The 25,621-nt window shown below is 33.0% G+C and overlaps 1 protein-coding gene across 1 annotated transcript in view; it reads left to right on the forward strand.

The window, feature by feature from the left end:
* The window catches only part of SESTD1 (SEC14 and spectrin domain containing 1), a 105,932-nt gene extending 82,628 nt beyond the window's left edge, over positions 1 to 23,304 (forward strand). Inside the window, exons 12-19 of the mRNA XM_051986118.1 lie at positions 1,208 to 1,402; positions 1,938 to 2,052; positions 5,298 to 5,457; positions 6,389 to 6,470; positions 8,743 to 8,865; positions 9,417 to 9,608; positions 13,727 to 13,848; positions 21,912 to 23,304. Of these exons, the coding sequence (XP_051842078.1) occupies positions 1,208 to 1,402; positions 1,938 to 2,052; positions 5,298 to 5,457; positions 6,389 to 6,470; positions 8,743 to 8,865; positions 9,417 to 9,608; positions 13,727 to 13,848; positions 21,912 to 22,041 (1,119 nt within the window). The 3' untranslated portion in view covers positions 22,042 to 23,304. The remainder of the gene's footprint in view (positions 1 to 1,207; positions 1,403 to 1,937; positions 2,053 to 5,297; positions 5,458 to 6,388; positions 6,471 to 8,742; positions 8,866 to 9,416; positions 9,609 to 13,726; positions 13,849 to 21,911) is intronic.
* The last annotated feature ends 2,317 nt before the right edge of the window (positions 23,305 to 25,621 follow it).

Raw genomic sequence — 25,621 nt, forward strand, 5'->3', positions numbered from 1 at the left:
CTCCTAATTTGCTTATAGTACCACCCTTTATGTTTAAATCACATACTCATTTTGAACTTATCTTGGTTAATATGTTGATATATACTTAGTTTCTGTCGTCTTTTTTTCTGGTTTTCCCATGTCCATTGTTCTATAAGATTTACAAAGCTATTTCCTGCAAACAGATTTTTAAGATAGTAATTTTAGCATTGCTTTTTTGAAGGTGAGGACACAAGTGTTCAGCATCGTAAAAAGCATTTGCCTAAGGATATATAGCTAGAGTAAGAGCTAAGATTCAAAGCCAGGTATTCAGACTGCAAGTACTGTTTGTTTAACAAAAATTAGGTAATTATAAGAAGCATCCCCACTTGTGGTATTTAAAGGTCATGGGAAATAATGAAAGTATTCAGAAGCTTTCTCACTGTTGAAGGGTATCAGCTCCACAGCAGAATTCAGTTAAGGTATATTGTTTTGATTTTGTTTCTAATGTGTACATGTACATAGACAGTATTTTGGTCACTCCAGGTAATTAGCCTGTTTTTTCTAGCTCTTTAGTCACTGATACCTCAAAACTGGTATTAATATGTTAAAGTTTAGGCATTAAGAGGGTCAGTCTTTCCTGTTTGGAAATGTCAAAGTTAAATAAAAAGATAATCCCAAGCTCCCTCACCTTTTGTTTCTTCTTTACTCAGAAATAGTTGTATGATTTCTCTAGAGGGCTTAAAAAAAAATCTATACAGATTGAGTTATTAGATACTTTCACCTCTTCTAGCTTAAGAATAACCCTTGCTGTATCTCATTTCTGCCTCTCCCTGAGCCTCTTCGGGCTCAGATGATTTTTAAGGTTTTCTTCCATCTCAAAAGCTGTGATTCTAGAACATTGCATTCATTAAATGGATATGTTTTCTTTTAATATGTATTTCTGATTCATCCAATTCTGTGCAATATTAACAAATGTACTACAGGCAATTCCATGATAAATTCTGTTAGAAACATCATTTGGGTGTGTAAGAAAGTAATGAGCTACATTTAAAACATCTTTCAGAGGCCAGCTTTAGATGGGGACATATTAGTTAATGCATTATTCGGCCTAATTAAATCAACCTTTTCCCCTGCCTTTCAGGACTTCCCCTCCCTTTTAAAAATTTTATATGATTTTGAAAGATTTTGTCATGAAAAAGTATAATCCTTCAACAGCTTAATTTCAATTGCAACTTCTTATCTGCAGGAATGGTTTGCCGTGTATGTGGAGCTGAATCAGCAGATTGCAGCACTTCTCAATGCTGGGGATGAAGAGGATCTTGTTGAATTGAAATCCCTACAACAGCAGCTCAGTGATGTTTGTTATCGCCAGGCTAGTCAGCTGGAATTCAGGCAAAATCTGTTACAAGCAGCTCTTGAATTTCATGGTGTTGCTCAAGATGTAAGTCTTTTCATGGATGTTCATCCTGAAACACCTTACATGCAGGCGTACATGTAATTTATGCTGGTTTCCATGCCTGCTATTTTTCCCTTTCATTCTTACATGCCATAATATCCAAGTGATGACCATGGACCAAAGTCTCTTGGGTGGGGGAGAAGGAGACTGTTTTATATGTGTCCTGCATGCATGCAAGATTTTAAAAATGTTATAAAAAGTGTAGATCTCAACACAAAAGATGTATTTCATCATGACTATGTTATGTTTATGTTCTAATATAATATAAATTGAAGTCTGAGCCTCAGTAACTTTTTACCTACTGCTGACCTGGAAATACCAATATGTCTTCCTAATGCATGCATCTATGTATTCTGTGTTTGGGGTAATGTGCTCTAATTGCTCTTACTTGTCTTTTAATTGCTTAGTCACTGCAAGTGCAGTTATAATAACAGCATTAGATATATACACCTCATTAATCATTAAACATATTAGATGCTGATTACATCAGGGTTATCTCTTTGCTGTCCCTCTGCTTTAGTTGTCTCAGCAGTTGGATGGCTTATTAGGGATGTTGTGCGTAGATGTAGCACCAGCTGATGGAGCATCGATTCAGCAAACTTTAAAACTGCTTGAAGAGAAGCTGAAAAGTGTTGGTAAGCAGATTTAAAAAATGCTGAAACATAAGTTTCCTTTTTTATATATATATATATATATTGCCATGCTTAGACAGTAAATCAACTTATACTGACTGAATTGCTTCATGGGAACACATTAGGAAAAATGGGGCGAAATAATTTTGTTCCCTGGAGGGAATTGTGGTTTGTGCTGACAATTGGTTTTTCCTTGGTGCTCAATCATTTTTGCCTTCACTGAGTCTGTCATCTCCTTGCTTGCCCTTCTGTATCTACAGGTGCTACTTCTAGCATGTATTATGAACTAGTTTTCTGTAGTGTGTGTACAAACTGTATATGGATGTGAAATGCTTTGTGGTAAATCTGTTTAAACAGTAATGTGTTTTATAAATGAATTTTTGTGTTACTATATTCTAACCTTGTGAGGGTTCGCTTGGTTCTCTGCTTTTATTTCTTTCCCACGACTATGAAAGAATGCACAGGTAACATTTACTTTTTTTAAAAAAGGAGTTTAGTGTAATTCACTTAAGTTTTTTGTCACTCAATAAAGGTGCTTGCTTAAATTACCTCTTATAGGAAATTTCAACTTCCATTGCAGCCTTATATAGGCTCCAAAGGTTCTAGATAATGGACATTAGAGAAGGAAAGTAGTGGGGAAGGGTAATAATAGTGAAAAGTAATTGACAGTTCCTCAAACTAAATTAATTTATTATTTGAAAGGATTCAGAACATTGCTTTAAAAATTACTTCTTATGCATACAGTCAGATTGTATACTTCATATCTTACCATGTAGTGAGCTTAACACATTTCAAACATAATAGGCTAAATGATGTTTTAAAATTTTTTAGAATCACCATTGAGCTTTTGTCTTTCTTGAAAATAATCCTAAATATGTAAACTATAAAAAAATAAAAATTATTCCCTAAAATTTTAACCAGGGCAATATCAACATTCATCTGCCATCACAGAATATATCATTGCATTATTGCTTTTCTTGTAAAATTATAGAATGTGTATGTGATGCAAAAGTATTAGGTAAAAGTTGGTTTTATGTATACTATCAAATTGAATATAAACATATAGTTTTTAATAAAAAATGGTCATAGAAATAGGGATTTGTTTGTTTATAGTTCCAAAAAGTTCACTATCATTAATATGTTTTTAAAAATTTAAACACCATTTTCCTAGGAATGTAGAAAACAAAATAAAAATTTAGATATACTATACCTCCACATCTTAACTTTACACTAAAACTCAGCTCAACTACTCTCTTTCCTCATTCCCCTAGCTGCAAGCATTCTTCCAAAATGCCTTATATTTTCTTTGCATATATAATGTGTATGTGTAGTTATGTGCACATCAATCAACAAGCATTTATTAAACACCTATTCTTTATCTGCTACTATATAAGGTATTGAGGGTACAAAGGTGAAAATGAAGCAGAAGCTGCTCACATTTTCTATCAGGAGCAATGGCATTTGTACATATAAATATAAATAAAAAATAAATAACTGGGGTATGGAGGGAGTAGTCAATGAGGAAAAACTGGGTTGGAGCCAGGTAGTAAAACTTTTTTAAATGACACACAGAGTTATTTGTATTTTTTACCTAGAGGTAGTGGATGGCCCTTGGAATCTGTTGAGCAGAAGAGTAACAGGGTCATCTTTCTACTTTGGCAAAAATATCTTGGCAATCACATGAAGGTTGGATTGGAGACAAGTAAATTGAGATAGGGAGAACTATTAGGAGGCATTTGGAATAGTCCATTGTGGATGTGAAAGCAAACTCAATCCAGGTTGGTGATTATGTGAATAAAGAGAATGAAATAAACATGAGAGATGCTAGAAGTAGCAATATTTGGCAACTGAAGTCGTGAGTGAGGGCTAGTAAGGAGCCTGGAATGATGCTGAAAATGTCAATTTGGATGACAATAGTGCTACGTTGGTGCCTTTCACAGAAATAAGGAAATTAGAAAATGAATGGGAAATTTTGACAGAAAAATATTGATTTGAACTTTTTTGGACATTTTTTTTTGAGATCTCCAATTTAAATTGTCTATCAGACAAATGATGATGCAAGACTGGATGCCCAAATCTCAGCATCATGGGCATAGAGAGTGTTGTTTGAAGCCATGGAACCTGATAAGATCTTTGGAGCTTTGCAGGGTATTCCCATTTAGGGGACAGAAACGTAATTATGATGCAGAAGAAGAAACTGACAAGGATAGAGACAGCAGAGTAAACTAAAAGAACAGCATCCCAAAGTCCAGAGAATAGAATGTCAAGAAGAGAGGATAATTAGTAATGTCAGGTGCTACAGGAAAATTTTTTCAAAAGTTGAAGATTGAGAGGAAAGAAAACTGGATTTGAGAAAAAGAACTGTTATTTCTCTGCAACAGAGATTGTAAGCACTTCTTGAAGGCAGGAACTGCTTTATTTTTGTCTTGGTATTCTCAGTACTTTTTACAGGGCAAAGGCACAAAGGCCCTTAATAAATATTTACTGACTGAAAATGTAACATGTATGTTCTAATTTGTACATTTAGGCAAAAAAGGGTAACATGATATTTTATTTCAAGTCAGCAAAACATCTATTATATGTGTGACACTATTGGGAACAAAAGTTATTACAGACAAAATTAAAAATTCCCTAAAGTTTATGCTTATATAATAAATGTTCATTTACTTAATAGAAATTGTTGTCACTCCTTTTTATACTTATTTCAAAAATATGTTGCCATAATTTTATGCTAATAGTTTTAATCTACCAAATCCATTTTTAAAAATGGTATTCAGCATGCTGAGTTACTGGGAAAATTCATTATCATATCTCTAACTTTTATACCATTGCTATAAAAGACCAAAAAACCAAAATTTTCTATTTGTGATGTCATAAGTTGTTCTACTTTTAAACACTGGCAGCTTTATGATAGTTTTAAAAGTTTTTAATATTTTTCCAATTGGAGTAATTACATGCCTACCTAGAAAGAACTTCAATTAAAAAAAACTTATTAACCCAAATAGAAATTTTTTCTATTAGGCATAAAGAAAATTCATTTATTTTGAACTATATCCAAAGGATAAGACATTTTTAAATATTTTTTATTTTTATTATTTTTAAAAGCATTTCCCGACCATGAATTCCAAGGATAGCATTACTTAATTAGCAGCATGTAATTTTAGTGAATCCATTTCATAAATGCAAAGATCTTAAATAACTTTTTTTCATGAAGCGCTTCTTGATAAAATAATTTTGTTTTATTGTAGATGTGGGATTGCAAGGTTTGCGTGAAAAGGGTCAAGGTCTTTTGGATCAGATCTCTAATCAAGCATCCTGGGCCTATGGGAAAGATGTAACCATAGAAAACAAAGAAAATGTGGACCACATACAAGGAGTGATGGAAGATATGCAACTTAGAAAACAAAGGCAAATGTTTATTTTATCATAAAAAAATTTCATACATGGATATATACAAAATGAATCTCACCTAATATCTTAACAATTATAAGAAAACTAGATGTTAGATAATTAATTACATAACAGAAATAATAACAATTGGAATAATGTTGTGATGGGGTTTTGTGACTGCTTTGGAATTAACTTATTGTGAAATAATATTCACTAGTGTGATGTTTTATAGGATATACTTGTATATATAAAATTTTATGATTAGTATTTGATAGTTCTCTTGTTATAAATGTTCTGAAATATTGATTTACCAAAGTAGTATTAAATTAGGGATGCAAAACATGGTTCATTTCATTTTTATCTGGAAAGGAAAATTATTTAGAGAGAGAGATGTATAAAGTATTTTGAAATACATTAAAATCTAAAATTTTGTTCTGATTTTTATTATATTAGAAGGTAAATTTTTAAGTAAACTATGCAAGTGAACTCTGGTATGTTCTCTTCTCATGTTTAACCATGGGATAGAGGTTACTTTGAGTTCTCAAAAGCTATTCCAAAAGACTAAAAGCTGTGGTTAATCATAGGAAGTTCTTTATACTAATGGACTTTGTGGAGATTTCTCTTTTAGTACACATTTCATTTAATCTATCTTTTTCTACCCTAATGCTTTGGTTTTTCAAATGGTTGGTTTTTCAAACCCTAATGCTTTAAGCTTAATTCTTGCTATATTTGATATGTTTTGCGCTTGAAATAAAACCAGGCACTAATTCCTAAATTTTTATCTATTAGTCTTAAATTTAATATCCTTCAAATGCAGATAACTTAGTAATTTCATGACACCATAGGATGTCGGTTATCATGTGTGAATATGAATTGCATATGCCAAGTGATTTAATTATAATATTTGTTGAAATAAATCAGAAATGTACTTTATGTTTAATTTCTTTAGGTGTGAAGACATGGTTGATGTTCGAAGGCTGAAGATGCTTCAGATGGTTCAATTGTTTAAATGTGAAGAAGATGCTGCCCAGGTAAAAGTCAGCCTTGTTTCTGATTGGGCAGATGTACGTGTGTGTGTGTGTGTGTGTGTGTGTGTGTGTGTGTAGATCTGCTTTTATTATTATATCTTTTTTAGTTTTCAACATTTATTTTTAAGATTTTGATTTTCATTTTTGCCTCCTCCTTCCTTCCCTCTTCTTTACCTCATCTCCCAAGGCAGCAAACTATCTGATATAAGTTATATGTGTACATTTGCATTAAAGATATTTCACATTGATCATATTGTGAAAGAAGAATGAGAACAAAAAGGAAATACCATGAGAAAGAAAAAAGAAGCACAAAAATAATGAAGATAATATGCTCTGATCTGCATTCAGACTCCATAATTCTTTCTCTGAGTGTGGATAGCATTTTGCACCATGAATCTTTTTGAATTGTCTTAGAGCATTGTATTACTGAGAAAAACTAAGTAAGATCAACCATCTTATAATATGGTCTATATAGGCATATTTAGTAATCAAATCCTCAAATGGATCTTTCATCTATTGATTCAAGTATTTCCTCTATCATTGCACTTCATATATATATATATATATATATATATATATATATATATATATATATATACACACACACACACGTATATACACACACACACACACACACACATACACACACACATATATACACACGTAATTCGTTTATTTATCCATTTATTTATTCATCTATTCATTCATTTATTAATTTATTCACTTATCTATTCATTCATTCATTCATTCATTTACTTGTTCATTAATTCATTTATTTATTTTTGCTGGGGCAATTGGGGTTAAGTGACTTGTCCAGAGTCACACAGCTAGGCAGTGTTAAATGTCTGAGACCAGATTTAAACTCAGGTCCTCCTGAGTTCAGGACTGGTGTTCTATCCACTGTGCAACTTACCTGCCCCATTGCAATTTATTAAAGTCTATTAATACTGGGTGACTTCTTTTTCATACTATCCCCAGAGGACATAGACAGATATACACACAAACACACATATACAGACAGACAGATACACATATAATCTGAAAAACCAATGGGCATGTAGTTTTATTTTATGACCTTGTATAGATAGGAAAAAATACAGACAGTAATGTTTTAAGAAAAACTTGTGACTTGTTATACACACAAGTGACTATTATAAATAATCTACTATTTATAATCATCTACATAGAACATATGAAAAAAAATGCTATTTGCATCCAGAGAAACAGTTGATAAACAGAAGTTTGTATAGAATGGCTTTACGTATATATACACAAATGAATCTGATGGTAGCCATTTCTTGGGTGCGAGAAGGGAAAAGGGAAGAAAAAAAAGGGGAATAAGTTACCTGATAACTTTATATACATTTAAAAGGAATAGCAAATTGTGTAAAATAGATCTACAATTTCATGTGTAATCATCTCTTTTTTTCTATTTTACAATGTTAAGGAAGTACTTGATTTATTTCTTAAGTTCAGAATAAAAGAAAGATCCACTTAAACGTTTTAAGAGATAATAACTTTCTTTACTCTCAAATAAGTACTATTTAATTCTGCAGTCAAGTGTCTTAGTGAGGTTAACCTTTCTGAATATAATGAAAACATGTTTTTATTATTAAGAACTTCTCTTTTTATATAGCTATCATTGTTGACATATATCAGAGTAATTTCTCATTGTAAAGTCTGATTTGGCAGACCTCTTGATTTGTCAAGAAATAAATAATGTTATATTTCAAATAAGCAAGTGAAAATCATTGTCTATATGACCAGATGGAACAATGGATAGAGCACTGGACTTGGAAGTCAGGAAGATCTGAGTTCAAATCTTGCTCAGACACATTGTGGATGTGTCCCCCTGGGCAAGTCATTGACAATTCTTAAGCTTTGTTTTTTGCAAAATGGGGATTATAATGGTACCTAATTCTCAGCTGAATTTTTTTCTTTGTGTTTTTACTTGGTGGAAGAATTTGTGCATTTATATATAAACAGAAAGCTCTTTTAATATAACAAATCTATATTTTAAAGAGCACTCTTTTTAATTCTCAGTATTTATTTAATTGTTAACAGTTGGGACTAGGCTGTTGATTCTTACAGATTGCTTACAAAAAAAAAAAATTCATTCCCTTCTACATTCACCTCAAGTATTGTTTTTGGTGCCTATTTTATGGATGGTTATACTGAGTATATGATGACAATCACCTTATAGAAAATAACAAGATAATATATTACACAATAAATCTATGTAAATCTAATGTTATTGTTATTTGCTTTTATTTAGGCAGTAGAATGGCTAAGTGAACTACTGGATGCTCTGCTTAAAACTCACATCAGACTGGGAGATGATGCTCAGGAAACCAAAGTTTTATTGGAAAAGCATAGAAAATTTGTTGATGTTGCACAGGTGCAGAACTGATTCTCTTCCTTTTCTACAAGCTCAGTGTTTGAATAGCTTTCTGCATGATTATAATGTAACTTAACCCTTCCAGGTCCAAGAAGGTTAGTTGTATTATTCCAGAAATATTCCAGAATTATTGCTGAAATAAAATGTCAACTGGCTCATCAAAACTATCCTGCTAAGTTTATTACAGGTGTGATTCATGTGTACATAGACAGGACTACATATCATTCAATTCTTTTGATCAGTTTATGTGTAATAATGATTCATTTTTATAGTGAGATTTAGCTTTTATGCTAATTTTGCCAATATAGAGCTTTTTATTTGAAAATGAAAACGATAAAACAGAATTAGGGGATGGGTCTGTTTTAAATAATTAGAATTCCAAGCAAGAAATAAACAATGTATTGATTATCCTAATTATTCATACAAATGGTTTGTGATAATGGATTTGATTAGGTAAGTTTAGTTGTGTTTTGTGCCATAATATTGTCTAAATTAAAACATCTATTTAAAGTTCCTACTTTACAACTTGATTTTTGCCTTTTTCTTTCTAGAGCACTTATGACTATGGGAGGCAACTACTACAGGCTACAGTTGTCTTGTGCCAGTCTTTGCGATGTACTTCTCGATCATCTGGTGATACACTTCCCAGGCTGAACAGAGTATGGAAGCAATTTACAATAGCATCTGAAGAAAGAGTACATAGGTTGGAGATGGCTATTGCATTTCATTCAAATGCTGAAAAGGTTGGATTATCTTTTTCTGCTGTATTCTTATTAATGAGAGTCCTTTTTGTGTTCATATATATAATCAAATACATATAAAAAGCAAATTATTTTATGATAAATAAGTATAGAGTCATAAGTAGATTCATTCTAGTATTTATCCTTCTGGGAATACTGAAGTATTCTTCAGTGTTCTTAATGATACATGTCACATTTGTTTCTGTTGTCCTCCGCCAGTAAACAGTCTCAGGCTTAAAAGGGGACGTCAGGAGGTTATCTAGCTTGGCTAAATCACTTTGAAATTTTTTAAAGGTGTAACTGATGGGACTTCAAATCTTAGAAGAATACTTCTTATATGCAAATTAAAACAGAAAAAAGAATTGTGGGTGAAACTAGACATTTATTGCATGTACTTTTTAAAAATATATAATAAATTCTTTTACTTTCAAAACTGTTTTGTTTCTGTTTCCTTCTGAACTTCCATGATATTCTTCACATTTTAAAAAGTGTTTCAATAATCTTTTTATCTAGAAATAGGATACTACTATCATTAATTTACTTATTTTCCAAATAAGACAAAAAAAAGCCCCACCCTTGTAACAAATAGTCAAGGAAAAGAAATCCATACATCTACAGTGTCCAAATGTATTATGTACCTTGATTCCATCTCATTCCTCTTGAGGGAGGTGAGCAGAGTGCTTCATCTTCAGTGTTCTAGAGTTCTGATTGGCATTGCATTAATCAGAACACTAAAGTCTTTAAAAGTTGCTTTTCTTTACGTTGTCTAAATTATTCTTTTGATTTTATTTATTTCACTTTGTGTCAGTCAGTACAAATCTTCTCAGGGTTCTCTGAAACTTTCTCTTACTTTTTCAACTTTACTCCTTCTATGGTTAATATCACTAAAACATTTGCTTTCCCACATCAAAATTTCATATCTTACAGGCAATCAGTATCAAGTCTTACTGATTTTACTCGTAATTTCTCTCAAATCTATCCTTTCCTTTCTGTCTCCATTCCATCATTCAAATATAGGTTTGATTGGTGTATAAAAGTCTTCTAACAAGTATTCCTGTTCAAATGTATGAAATACATTTTTACTGATTCTTTGAATCATCCTTCATGTTACTGCCAGATTTGTCTCTTTCAAATTTAGATGTAGTTTGGTCACTCTGCTCAAAACCCATCATTAGCATCCTTTTGTGTATAAACAGAGTAACAAATTTAGAAGTCATGGCCTAACAATTAAGCTCCTCCACTGTGGATCCCACTTAATGCCTAATTCTTCTGTTCACTTTTTTTGTGTAATAGGCAAATTGTCCTGCCCATGTTCCTATCTCTGCACTTGTTCGCCTGCTCTGTATCCCTTTTGTTTAGAATACCACCTCTCCCTCCCAACTTCCTCTGTGCACCTTCTGATTAAGTCATCAGCCGTTCTCTGAGACCCAATTTAAATACCTCTTTCTTTGGGAATCCTTCCTATCAGTAATTCCCTTTAACACCTGCTCAGTCTTATATAAAAACTATTTTTTTCCTTAAACACTTATTGGTGAATTATACAAGTGGCATGTAACCACTTACCCTTACCCTTACCCTTTCCTTTATGCCATAATATATAAGCCTGGAAGGCCCTACAACATAAAAAGAAGAAGGTAGAGGTAGGGCTTTTTGTGGCAGAATAATATGAGAAATTAATGTATCTTTTCCTGTTTTATCCTTGTTTTACTTATACTAATATCAAACTTAAATTACATAGGATTTGATGAACTAAGAGAACTGAAAAGATAACCCAGCTCTCCTGAGTCAAACATATGCCTTGGCAACTAACCCAGGTGTTCGCTAAGCTTCTCTGCATGCTCTTTTTGGACCAGAGCATACCCACTCCCACACTGCCTTACCTCCCTTTTTCTTTCCTTACTCTTTTGTTTTCTGATCCCTTTTTTCTAATCTCCTACAATAAGACTTCTCTCCATGTTACCATTAGCAGACCACATGACAACTTTCAGTTCCCAGCAAATGCTTAGTTTTCTGTCTTTCATCCTTCAATATTAATACATTACTTTTGAACCTTTCCATAATCAACACCAGCCCTCGTTTGCTCCCTGGTACGTAATGTAAGCTGGGGCAGTCAGTGCCATCTGCAGGCTCATAATGAATAGCTTCTCTGGCATCTTCATTATGTGACAAAATTCAGGATCTTACATTGACCAGCCTTGGCTTATGTTCCATTGCTCACTCATGTAACACCTTTACTCCACCTAGTTCATTTTTTTCCATGCATCTATCCCTGCCTTTGTGTCTTCACTAATTTTAAGAATCTGCAGTATGCAAGAAAACTGCTGGGTACTGTGGATGCAAAGATTTTAAAATAATAATCATGATATTTGCTCTCCCAAAATGAATTTCCCCATTTTTTCCATTAATTTAAATACTAGAATTCCTTCAGTACCTGGCTTAAGATTCTTTTACTAATTAAACCCACTTCACTGTGACTTTTCACCTTTTATTTTCCTTAAGAATTCAGTAGTCTAGGGATAGCTAGGTGGCCCAGTGCATAGAGCACCAGCCCTGAAGTCAGGAGGACCTGAGTTCAAATCCAGCCTCAGACACTTAACACTTCCTAGTTCTGTGACCCTGGGCAAGTCACTTCACCCCAATTGCCTCAGGGAAAAAAAAAATTAGGTAGTTGATTTATAATTTCATATACTTGCTCATTCATTGACTTGACATCATTCTATGTTATATAAATTTCTTGTTTTCTTAGATTGTAAGCACTATAAAGTATGACTTTTCCCCTTAGTGTCTGTCCTGTAATATGTAAAAAGAACTGTGTATGTAGTATGTAAAAAATTAAATGCTTATTCAGTATAGAGACTATCATGTCACAACTATTAGACATTAGATATATTAGACATAATATAATTAGAATTTAATGTTTTTTCTTACTTTAAATGAAAGCTTTAATTTAAGCTCATTGCTAAAAAATTTTTAAATCTGTTATTCCCATCAAGTATTATATATTAACCCCTAAATTTAAATTTATCTGTATATTTGGCTTTCTGATAATGGCAAAATAAATATCAAAAAATTATCAAACAGGACACAGTGGAAAAACACATCTTACTTAAAAGTGTAAATACAGAAGATTTCTTTGTTTCTAGGCAGAGCTGGAGTTTTTGTTTGTTTTAACTGTAAGAAGCTGCATTCTTCACCAGTGGTTTTTATGATCATTTTTTATTTAGTCTTTTTTTTCCTTCAGTCATGTCCATGTGACCCCTTTTTTCTTGGCAAAGATATCTGAGTGGTTTGTCATTTCCTTCTCCAGATCATTTTATAGATGAAGAAACTTGAGACAAATGGGATTAATTGACTTAGGGTCACATAATTAGTAAGTGTCTGAGGCTGAATCTAAACTCTACTCCTTCCTGAATCCAGGCCTGGCATTCTATACATTATATCACTTAGTTGCCTTTTCTGATCAAAGTAATTATTAATTCATGTTAATAATATATTTTGGTATTTAATAACATGCACATAATCCATCCTCCCTTTTTTTTTTTTTTTTTTGTAGCCTTCATCTATAATTTCATTTGTAGTGGGGCTTTCCCAGTCTGTAAACTCTCTGCACCTATTCAGGTCAATAACCCATGTAGAACTTTTAATCTCAGAGAGTTCCATGGTACACTGAGCTGTTAAGTGACTAATGCATGGTCATGTAGTTATTGTATGTCCAAAATAGAAGTTGATCCAAAATCTTCTTGTTACCAAGGCTAACTGCTGAACCCAGAGGAACATGGTGCCTCTCATATCAACTCGTGTTTACTCACACTTATTATAAACAGAATTGAACTTTGTTCCCATAGTTGTCCAGTGTCCAGTTTTAAGTATATTTGGAAAAAAAAAACTGGTCTTTTTTCCCAGTCTCATTTCATAAGTGAGAGCTAAGCATTTAACTTTGCTATTTGGATTACATAAGTCAACATTGCTTATGTAGATTGATCTTGTACAAATATGTTTGAAAATATACAAAAATGGAAAGGCATTTAGTCTGCTAGAATTGCATAAAGGCATTCAAACTACTAGAATTGCATAAGATTGGTTCCATTTTTTTATTCATGTTATCTTTTTGTTTATTACAGATTTTGCAAGAATGTCCAGAAGAGCCTGAAGCCATTAATGATGAGGAGCAATTTGATGAAATTGAAGCAGTTGGGAAATCACTTTTGGATAGATTAACTGTGCCTGTAGTTTATCCTGATGGGTATGATGCACATTCTTAAAAATCTATGTTATTTTTGTTAAGTTCTTGTCATCTAATTATCAAAGGAGAAAAATATACGGTTTAAATGAGCCATGTAAATTAGCTTTGGGACACAGATTTAATTCCTAGAAGAAGGGATTCCACAAGTTAAAGGAATTTTTCTGTGACTAAATAAAAAAGGGAGAAATCTAACTATTAGCAATAGTAGCATGTTCAGATAACTAATGTATGCTTACATTAAATGAATTATCTTTTGATGATCATTAAAATTAGGACTATTGAAAAGTAGGTGGCCCCGATTTAGGTTTTAAAGAAAAATTTTAGGCATTCCTTATGATTATAAATTAAATTTAATCTCAAGTATAGTTAAATCGGAAAGCAGAATGACACATTTCCCTTTCCTGCTTCTCCATGAATAAAAATAAACTGTACCGTTGCCTTTATGTTTCTTTAAAAATTTTATTCTCTTTTTAAATGCTTAGATTAAATATTTAAATTTACACATGAACATCTTTCCACTTTTGATAAATGTTTTTGACCTATGTTGGCAGGGTATGTACAAAAACTAACTAGAAAATAGAGCAGTGTAAAGGATAAAAGTTGGAAGAGACAGATGTCAAAGGTGATCTGGTCTAACCGTTTTTATTTCCATACAAAGAAACTGAGACCCAGTGAGGGAAAGTATTGTTAGAGACCATGCTTGTAACAAGAACAAAGCTAGGACCCTAAGCTCCAGGTCCAATGCTTACTACACTGTAACTGATCTGTCGCCTTTTCCATTTATATGTATCTTTCAAGCCATGTTCTTATACTTCATTTTTGTGTGTAGTTATTTGGTAGTGAGATGCTGTCACCTATGAACATTTATCGCACATCCCTTTTAATTTCTTGGGTACTGTGATAGTTTATGGCACATAGCCATAGCATGACCAGAACATAGGATTAAGAAAATGAATTTGTTCGAGGAAAACCTTGGGTCATGAAAAGCATTTCCCATTTCCCAATTGCAATCTATCCTGCTTTCTTCCTTTTCAGTTCCAGGGCCAAGTCCAGTTCACTGTCTTCAGCTTTACATATTGTTGAGTAATTTTTGAGCCTCAAATAAGATGATGTATATAAACTACTTTGCAAACCTTAAAGCACTGTATAAATGAAGTCAGTAGTAGTAGTTAATATATTCAACAAACACTTCAATGAATATAATCTGATAATTGGAAGGTAATAAGACTTTTAGAAACTAATAAGCAGACAAAAGAGATTTCATCTTTAAAATATCAGAAAGTTTCTAAGTTCCATAGCAAATGACATTTAAAAAAAACACTATACTAATAAAAATAATATTTTTGCATGTATAAGCCAAAATGTATATACTTCTATGCACAAAGAAATGGTTCTCTGTTCTGTAAATCCCCTGTGGTTAGTGATAAAAACATAATATTTTAATATAATTTTGAAAAGAATTTAATCTTTAAATTTGCAAATGATACTAACCTCTTCCAGGCAATAGTGAAATGTCCAAAGGATTAGACTAAACGAAAATCTTTTAAGACTCTGTGAGAGAGAAGTGTCACTCTTCAATGTGAGCACATTTAAAGTTACAGAAATAGAGAAAAGTTGTTCAAATCATATTTAACTCCACCCCATCAATACTCTAGAATCACATAACAGTAGAAAAAGTACTGGATGTGGAGTTAAAGGATCTCAGTTAAAACACTGAATTTATTGCTTACCCATCATTACCCATTTGAGACAGCTCACATCAGCTCTCTTGAACTCAGTTTTCTCATCTGTAGAGCAAGGACATTGGATTAGCTGCCTTTAAGGCCTTTTCCAACTCTTAATGTGTGATCCAATAAAAGGGCATAGAAATCTTTACTGATATGATTCAAAAAAGTCAATAAAATGCTAATCATTATCAGATAGGTTTGGTGGTTCCTTCTTTATGCTATTTTTACACAAAAACACATTTCCCCAGCACTAATAATTCTAAGTTCAATTTTTGATCCTTACTCCTAAACAGAATTAAAAGCTAGAGAAAAGCAATCCCCACATAATTATGAAGGTAAAAGAGAGTTGTAACCCAAGCCCATTCCCCGAGAAAATTGTTTCTATTTAAATATTTGTCATGGAGGGATTATTACCTAAACTTGTATACAATCATCCAGACACCAAGACTATCTGTGAAGAATATAGACTTTCAGTCAATTAATATCTGAGTAACTACAATATGCCAAGAACTTTTCTAAGTATTACAGATGAAAATAATATAAATGAAACCATTTCCTGCCCTCAAACAGTTCATATTCTAATGGAGGAATTAACAAGGATATAAATGTTTATACAAAATAAAGAAACTTGAGGAATGGTTAGACTGGTTTGAAAACTAAAAAGAAGTAATATCATGAAAGCCCAAAGAGAAGAGAATCCAGGGAGGAAAACAGGTGGGGACTTTAAAAAGAAAAAGATAAACAGATTGAACATGTCGTTGAGAATGTGGCAGAGTATTACTGTAATGTAAGAAATAGCAAGAAAAAGATAAACAGATTGAACATGCCATTGAGAATGTGGCAGAGTATTACTTGTAATGTAAGAAATGGCAAGCTTGAAAAGATTGAGATGAACTAATGTAAAATGAAGTGAACATAATAAAAGAAATAATACACAACAGAGGTTCTCACACTTTTTTTTGTTTTACAGACTCCATTGTCAATTTGGTGAAGTCTTAAGAACTTTCTCAGAATACTGTTTTTAAAGGAACAAGATTCTTGGATTGCAAAGTGGACCAATTATATAAAATATAATTATGAAAATATTTTCTAAAAAAAGATCAAGAACTCCAAATTGAGAACCCCCACACACACTCACACACAAAATGACTATAAGAATAGAGGGGTAGCAAGATGGCACCATAGATAGAGCATTGGCCCTGAAGTTAAGAGGACTTGAATTCAAATCATACTGTAGACATTTAATACTTACTAGCTTTGTGACCATGGGCAAGTCACTTAACCCCAATTGCCTCTCCTCCCCCCCCAAAAAAAGAATGTAAATAGAAATAACCACCATGACAAAACAAAATAAATGTTATAAAAGTATAAAGAAGATATTTGGTCCTAAAGAAAAGATATGAGGAAAATTTCCTCCCATTCCAGATTACAAAAAGTTGAGGAATAACAAAGAGGAATGCAAGTAGATGAAACAGATTTTAAGTCAGTTGGAATGAAAAAGGAAGGAAAAATATTGAGCATTACCTGGAAGGGATCATAGGGTGTATTGTGGGTTCTTTTAAGGATGGGTAAAAATTTGGACTTATTTGAAAGTATTTGCTGAAGATTAGAAGTGAGATGGGAAAATAAAAGGGATGATATCATTAACTGGGCCAAAAATGAGAGTGTGGGCTCAACTTAAGGGGTTTTGGGATGAAGGAAAGAGGACAAGAAGAGGTTCATATCAATTAACCTCAGCCTTCTCAGTAAGGTAGGAGTTGAGATTCTTATTTGATAAAGAGGGTAAAGGATAAGATACAGGATAGCATGCTTAAGAAGATATGGTTTATTTTAAAAAATCCTTTTGGAGAGTAAGACAGGAAATCGATTTAAAAGGATTGCCTTGTTAAATTAAGGACCCAGTTAAAGTTGGATAATATGAAATAATAATGTACCCAGTCAGCATGGCCTGTGACTTCTGGTTCCATTTTCTAGCATATGGGAATGAGCAATCCAGACCTGAGGTTTAGCAAAAGATGAGCAGCATTAAGACAAAGGAGCAAAGGATTCCAGAGTGGGAGACAGTTTATTGTGGAACAGGCTAACTCTATCATTAAGAATGGGTGGAGAAAGTTGAATTTGTGGCAAGTATAATGGCCTGAGAAAATATTAAGGACTAGAAGAATTGGAGGTACTGATGAGAGTGAAGATTATTTAGAAGAGATATTGAGGAGAAATGGAACAATAATAGGTTATGGTCAGAGAGAAGTTTTAACTAGAGGAGGTGGACACTGTGGATAATGAGGAAATCTAGTGGGTGACCAGTCAGATGACTTTCTTTGAAATGAAAGCTCTTTTGCCTAGCATACAAACTGCTGCAGAGAACACCACTCCAATGGCTGACTTCATTGTTCGGATGCCAAATGTACATTTACCTAAAAGATTATTTTACAGAGAACTCACACAAGACAGGCACTCACATGGAGGCAGGAAGAAACAAGCTCTCTCTGAACTTTGGAACTGAGTGGGAGACATGGGAAACACTGGCCTAGACCACCCAGCATTGTGTGCCCTTATTAAAGAAGGCACTGTTTTCTGTGTGAGAAACAGAATTGCTGTAGCTCAATAAACATGAGATGTTCAAATTTAGAGACAACTCCACTCTAAATGGTCATAGACTATTTGTGTCTGATCTGTGGTAGAGCCTTGTGAGCTCATTTTGATCCAATCAGTGACAGATACATTATACCTTGACCCTGATGTGATGACGTCAATTTGCTCTTCTTCGAGAATGAAAGACAACAACCAAACAACATGTATGACCTTGAACTTGTCTCTTCTCCTGTGGACTGCTGCCTCTTCATCTGTAAAGTGAGAGGTCAGACGGATGATGAACCTTTAGGTCTCTTCAGCTCTACTTTTATGTCCCTTTGTTCTTAGATTCAGGAATAAGTCTAACACAAGGTAATTTGTGAACAGAGAAGCACTCACTGTGAGAAGAGTAGACCATCATCATAAAGAAAATCAGGGATTTAAAAAATAATTTCTAATGTAATGCGTCATAGTTGTCAAAGTACTTTACACATACTGTCTCATTTGAGCTTTACAACAATTCTGTTAGGTAGGTGCTATTTTTCTAATTTTATGAGTAAACTGAGATTTAGAGTAGCTAAGTGTCTTGCCCAGAGTCATATAGGCCTTCCTGACTTCAGGATCAGCATTATATCCACTTTGTCACTTAGCCCCAAAGGCAGAGATGAGGAAAGACATCTTTGAAAATAGGCAAGCAAAAGATAGTGTTTTCAGTGTGGGGAATAGCTAGTAGTGTAGTTTAGCAGAGCCATCTTGATAAATTCCAGTATTTCCAGGAGTTCTCCTATATTATACTGTGAAGTCATTATCTTTACTTTTATTTGGAAATAGCTCTTTTCACATGTGACTAAATGCCGTACTAAGCAGAAGCTCACAGATGAACCAGTCTTCAACATTTATTAATGCCTTTTGTGTTTTTTTTAACCCGCCAGTCATTTCTCAGTAACATCTCCTCTAGAAACCTCACTTGTTACAATGAAAAAATAGCTAAGCAAACCCAGCTATCTTAGGGACAACATCTGTGGGACTCTTACCAGGGAAAGGATTTTTTTTTTTTTTTGTCTATAAAAATTGGCTCTTCCTTCAAGTCCTGCTGTGCTGCTTTGTCCTGATGTGAAGGTAACCTTGACTTCACTGAGACTGTGCCAGTCAGTCACAAGCTCTGGCCAGATCTCTCATTACAGGAAAAGCCTTGAGAATATAGTTGTGGCAGTAGGCTGGGTCTGCTTTTCAAGAACTGCTCTTAAATATCCAGAGGCTCATCCCCAGAAGGCTGGCTCTTTGGGGATAGATTATTTGGCCATGGAAATCCAGGACAAGTCATTTAATATCCCTGGATCTCAGTTTCTTCCTCTGTAAAATGAGAATTATAAATGGCTTCTCAGATCTCATGGTGTGTATTCTACAGCATGATCTTATGAACTCTGTAAGGCTCCCCAAATTTAGTCAACATATTCTTTCATACTTGACTTCATTGCAAAGGCAGAAATGGATAAGTATGGTGAGAATAATATATTTAAAAGCATGGATCAGGAAAAAGAAATGAAAAAGACTAGGGACACATGTTATGAATAGTTTGGTGTTTTGTTTTTTTTTTTTGAAGAATTGGTAGACATTGCACATAGGAGTGAATAAACAAAAAAATGAAAAAGTATTTATTAATTGCCAAGTGGTATGCACTGTGCTGAACTCTGGGGATATAAATATAAACAAGCAAGTCTATCCCTTCACATTCTAATAGGGAAAAATAACATATATAAAAATGAATGGGGGGATGGCTGAGAAGTGACCTGGTCATCTGGTAAAGGCAAGAAAGTTGACAGCTCATTTATCGAAACCTGGGATCTCAGGAGCAGGAGTATAAGGACCAGGCAGAGGAGGAAGACTAGAATATAAGCAGTTTGAATCATTGTTTGTTTTCAATCAAACTAAAAACTTGTCAAGAGCAAAGAACAAAATTTGCATAAATGCAAATTCAATCCTGAATTATTTCAGTAATTAATTAATTAATGCAAAATAAATGGTTAGTTGTAGATATTATTATATAGAAGTTTAACCATTGTCAGTCAGTTACCATAAGTAGTCAAAAATAATGTGAAAAATGTCTTAGTCTACTAATGGTTGCCAAGTAGAGATGGTGGCCAGAGGCAATAGCTCTTTAAAATATAACCTTGTTTGGAAAACCTTACAAAGACAGCTAATGGACAAGTATGGTATGAACTCTTAAGACAAGGAAAGCACCAAAGAATAAAAATTAATTTAAATCAAGCTTGGCAAGAGTTTCATTTAGCAAAGTCAAAAAGAGAACATTTAAGGATGATAGTGGAAAGAGACCAACAAACATAGGAAAAATGGAAAATATCTGCAAAGATTATTATAATAAGCTTCTGACCATCAAGGACAATAAAGCCACTACACTTGGACTCCAACATCATGCTGTATAATTAACCCCCCACATTCTAAAGAGCCAATCCTTACAAGAAAGAATTTTAAAACAAACAAACTTAGGCTGTCTCTTTATCTGTCATATCACTTGCCATTATTTAAGTGGTAAATGAGACATTTCTACTGGCATTCTCCCCAAAATAATTACTATAATAAGAATCTTAGTCATCCCTCCAATATTTTAATCCAATATTTTATTCTTTTTTGAATTTATGCTGTGAATTTCTTTCTAATATCTTTGATGATAAATTTCCTAAAGGCATTCTAAAAAGAAAATCCTAGGTTACTATATTCATTCATTCATTCATTCATTTTTGCTAAGGCAGTTGGGGTTATATGACTTGGCCAGGGTCACACAACTAAGAAGTGTTAAGTCTCTGAGACCAGATTTGAACTCAGGTCCTCCTGAATACAGAGCTGGTGCTCTATTCACTCTGCCACCTAACTGCCCTGGTTACTACATTTATTTATCAATTTCAGAATATCTTTGTCCTCAAAAATCCATACATTCACAGAAAAGTATGTATTTCATAGTTACCTAGTATACTGTGCTTTTCTGAAGTGCTCTATAAATGAATGTTGATAGTGTTGAAGATGATAATATGTCAGAGCTAAAAGAAACTTTTGAAATCGTCTAATCCCCTCAATTTTAAAGGTGAGAGAATGGAGATCTTAAAGCAAAGTGGTCTGCCCAGCGTTGTCCAGAAAGATGGAAACAAACCTGAAATTAGAAAACTTAACTCTTTATGCAATATTCTTCCCTCCTGCCCTAATTCAAATCAGTTTTATTGGATCAGCTCATTGGGCAGGAGAATTTGAATAGTCTCTCAAAAAGACAAGTTATCTTGTTGAATTAAGTGAAAATTGAGATAAATTTTATTTTATTTTCCATGTCCCAGGCAAAATCCCAACATTGACTAAATAGTTAAATAATTTATTATAGCTTGATATGTGTAAAATACTATTCTAAAGGCAGAGGATACAAATAGAAAAGCAACACTAGCCTTACTCTCAAATTGCTCATCTTTTAGGGAAGAGGTGAAATTTACCTGATAGGAAATGTAGTTATGTCATTTACATTTAAACCAAAAGAAAACGAGCAGTGTGCTGATATTTGACTGTACCTGTAAGATCTATATGGAAAAACTAGTCTATTTTTAGATAGAAATTTAGCTTCAAATCTAGAATGTCTCCATTGGTTTCTAATGTATTTTGTTCGTTTACTGAATGATCATATTTATAAATGTTTTTATGGTAAAATATAAATACATATTAATCCAAGTGAAATTGTTTAAATATGTGATTGTTTTGTTTTTTTAGAACAGAACAGTATTTTGGAAGTCCAAGTGACATGGCTTCTACAGCAGAACATATCAGAGAAAGGATGAAACTTGTTAATCTGAAAAGACAGCAGCTGAGACACCCAGAAGCTACTATTACAGAAAGCTAATAGAGATCACCTGATGACAAGGATTCAGTTTTGTAACCCAGCATGTTGTCTGCATACTTCAGCATTTGACATAATTCATTAAATGCATTTCACAGCCAATATAAGCCTTATTTTTCCTAGTAGACATTGTTCTCTGCCTGTTAACACTACATCTACCAAGGCACAATTATTTAACATACTATGAAACCATAGACTCCCAAATATTTTATGAGAAGGAACTATAAACGTTGCACTGAAAACTTTTTCCAGAGCTTTATTTGACCTGTCAGTTGCTAAAAGAGCAGCTGATTTAAGCTTTGAATGGTGCTAATAAAAGTTTAAAAGTTCCACATAAAAAGTAGTTGCTCTCTTTCCCCAGGTGATGTAGTAAATTTAGACTGTAGGTAAATTGTTATTTGTAGGCAGTGGTATTCTCATAATTTCACTTTATAATTCTTCAAAATTGATTATTTTTATTGTGCCAATATACAGCCAATCTATAAGATCTTTGATATATCAATCATTAAGAAGACATTTTTCCTATTTGTATTGATAATGTATTAAAAGCTGTTTGTGCTTAATAAAAGGCATCTTTTAAAAATTTTATTTAATTCGGTTGCTATATTCTATTTCCAAATGTGAGTGCCTTATTTGAAGGGGCATTCTTAAAGTTGATAGACTTTTTTGATTTAATCTGTTTATAGTGTTGTTATTTGCATGTATTTTAGCCAAGAAAAACTTATATGTAAGCATGTACATAATAAAGAAGCATGTTTTATGATGGAAATAATTGTGAAAAACAAGCCTCCACTTTTACATCTTTAAGAAATTGTTATGAATGGATTACTCATAATTTTATTATAAAATGTCATTGGTCTCCTTTCAAAGAGAGAGTTCCTAAAGTAATGTTTTTATTTTTTTCTTTTCCAAATTAAAAAAAGTCCAAATCACTGACTCTTATTTACTCCTATTGAAAATATGTATTCTTAAAAAGTAATTGCTTCAGTAGAGCATATCAGTATTTATCCTTTACTTATACTCAAATTGCGAATAAATTGTGATTTCTCATAATAGCTGAGACAGGACAATTTCTTAAAATAGTCTGGTAATCAAAACATTCTTTTCATACCTCCTTACTGTAAAATTTATTTTCCAATAAAGTTTATAATAATGGGTTAGTGCTTTTAAGGTCATATTTAATTCTAACTGGAACAAGGCTTGTGTAATTTAATTTTTTGGTTAATTTGGAACTGAAAATTAAAAATAAACTGTTTGGAACTGGAATGGACCCCAGCAGGGTCTTTGTTAGTTTCTGCATGGGCAGCTAGCTCATTAAAGGGGGGATGATGCTACCCACTTAACCAGATATAGGAAGTTTGGGTTGTGCTGAATGTTTAAAGGTCTGAGGCTCCAGCAGGAGCTTGTTAGTTTCAACCAATAATTGTAGGGGGCCATCTCTCTTGGGAGGAGACAACTCTTGTCTCACAGATAACAGGCAAGCTCCTCTGACCAGGAGGAGGGAGTTCTTTGATACTACTTGGCTTTTATAATAATGAAGTCCCTTCCTCTGAGAAAGGAATTTGGGTCTCTTGGTAATTCTATCTATTGGACCTGTTCTCCAACTGCATAACAAATATAAATTTTGAAATTCAAGCAGGTTACAGGTTCCTCTAAGTGAGTAATATAAATCAGATTCAATTTAGCCAACTGAATTAATTCAATAAGCATTTCTCAAACATGAAGGTATTTTATATGCTAGAACTATAAAGGAAAAAGTGAAACAGTTTCTACCTTCGAGTTGCTTATAGCGCATTAGGAGTATATAACATACACAAATAACTAGAATAGCAAGTAATTTATGAATATGAGGCTGATAGGAGGATTTCAATTTGGGGGTGGAGTAACAAGGATTCCTCCCTCTATACCTTCATCACATTGAGGAATGATACAATTGAAGATAAAATGTGGAATATGTATTGAGATTAGAAAGTAGTGTACTTTCTTATAAAATGGGAAGGAAAGATAGGGTAGTATTGTTAAGGGCTTTGATAAAGCAAAGGGATTCAATTTTATATAAAGGGAACCTTTGAAGAGAATCTGTTTTAGGCAATTAGAAATCACACTTTTTACTTTTAGAAGGCTTCATGCTTTATGCAGAGGATCAGGCTTTGGGGTATGATAGTGTCTTTACAATCTTTACAGGTATTTAAATTTTAAAAGATGACATTCACCTTAAAATGATTTTGCCTTTGGGGTTTATGTTGCCAGGCTGCCTTCTAGGCAAAATCACCTTATAAAATACTTTTGGTACTTAAATACTGTCTTTTTCACCGGGAAGGTAAGAGGCATCATGGTCTAGCATTGGGCTAGGGGCAGACCTGGGTCCCACCTTCAATACTTCTTAGTTGTTTGAGTGTCATCAAGTCACTTAACTTAATGGACCTTATTCTTCTCATCTATAAAATGGGCATACCATTATTGGCTATCTCAGATATTTCACATTGCTTAGCTCTTATGCCTTTCTAGAGTTTGACCTCATTTCAGTTTATTATAATGATTATTTTGCTTATATGTATTTTCCAAGTCTGTATCTTCAGTGCCTAACACAATGACACATGAAGACTTAATAATAAGTTTGTTGCTTAATTGATTAGGGCAGGATTAATAGAGGTAAATAGATGAATTTAGTTTCTGATAGATTGCCTGTTAATTGTTAACTCTAAGGTGATGTTGAAATAGCTTAACAAAAAATTTAACATTTCTGTTTGCTCTAACCTGTTTTGTGGTATGTTGAAGTCTATAAGCCCTATATAGCAGATGCTATCTTATGGACCTTGTAATTGCTCTGGGGCCTTTTGACACCAACTTTGAAGGCCCTGAACTTTTCATGGCTTTACATTCTGTCATTATTCAATGAATCCTAGACTAAATATGATTTATTTTCTCTAGAAAAGTTAACCAGCAACACTGGAAATTAAACTCAACTTTTTTTTTTTTTTTAATCTTAGACAATTCTGAGGAAAATTGTATTTTGATTATAAAAAGTATTTCAGTTTAATCTTTGAAACACGTAACATCTTAATTGTATGAACACTTTTCATTTGCATCTTTGAGCAAAAACTACATTTAATGCTAGGTTATCTATAAACTTATAAAATTATCATTTTCCAGAACTTTTATTACAGATTAAGCCAAGGGAAAATTTTATCAGAAAAAGCAAAGTTTTTTTTTTTTTTTAAGATAAACTATGGTTAATATCAAAAGATAACTAGAAGTCACAAGTCTACTTGATGCAATTTGACACTCATATCTTAATGATTTTTTTCACCTTGTTTGTGAGAATTTAGTGATAGTAAAAGTTTTCAATTCTATTTTTCTTAGACTCTTCATAATACACAGAAGAGGATAAGTAGAAAGCAAAAAATATTTTGGGGCCAAATTAATTGTAAAATGCCTTTCTTTTTGTAGACTTTGTGAGATTTGGCCACATCACATCTGGGCTACACAGTTTCATCAGCATCATTTAAAAGTAATTTTTATCATTAAATAAATGAAATAATTAAAATGTAAGCAGTTATCCATAGTGATATGACAGGGGGAA

Source organism: Antechinus flavipes, chromosome 3, assembly GCF_016432865.1.
Source record: "Antechinus flavipes isolate AdamAnt ecotype Samford, QLD, Australia chromosome 3, AdamAnt_v2, whole genome shotgun sequence".
In the NCBI taxonomy this organism is placed as follows: Eukaryota; Metazoa; Chordata; class Mammalia; order Dasyuromorphia; family Dasyuridae; genus Antechinus; species Antechinus flavipes.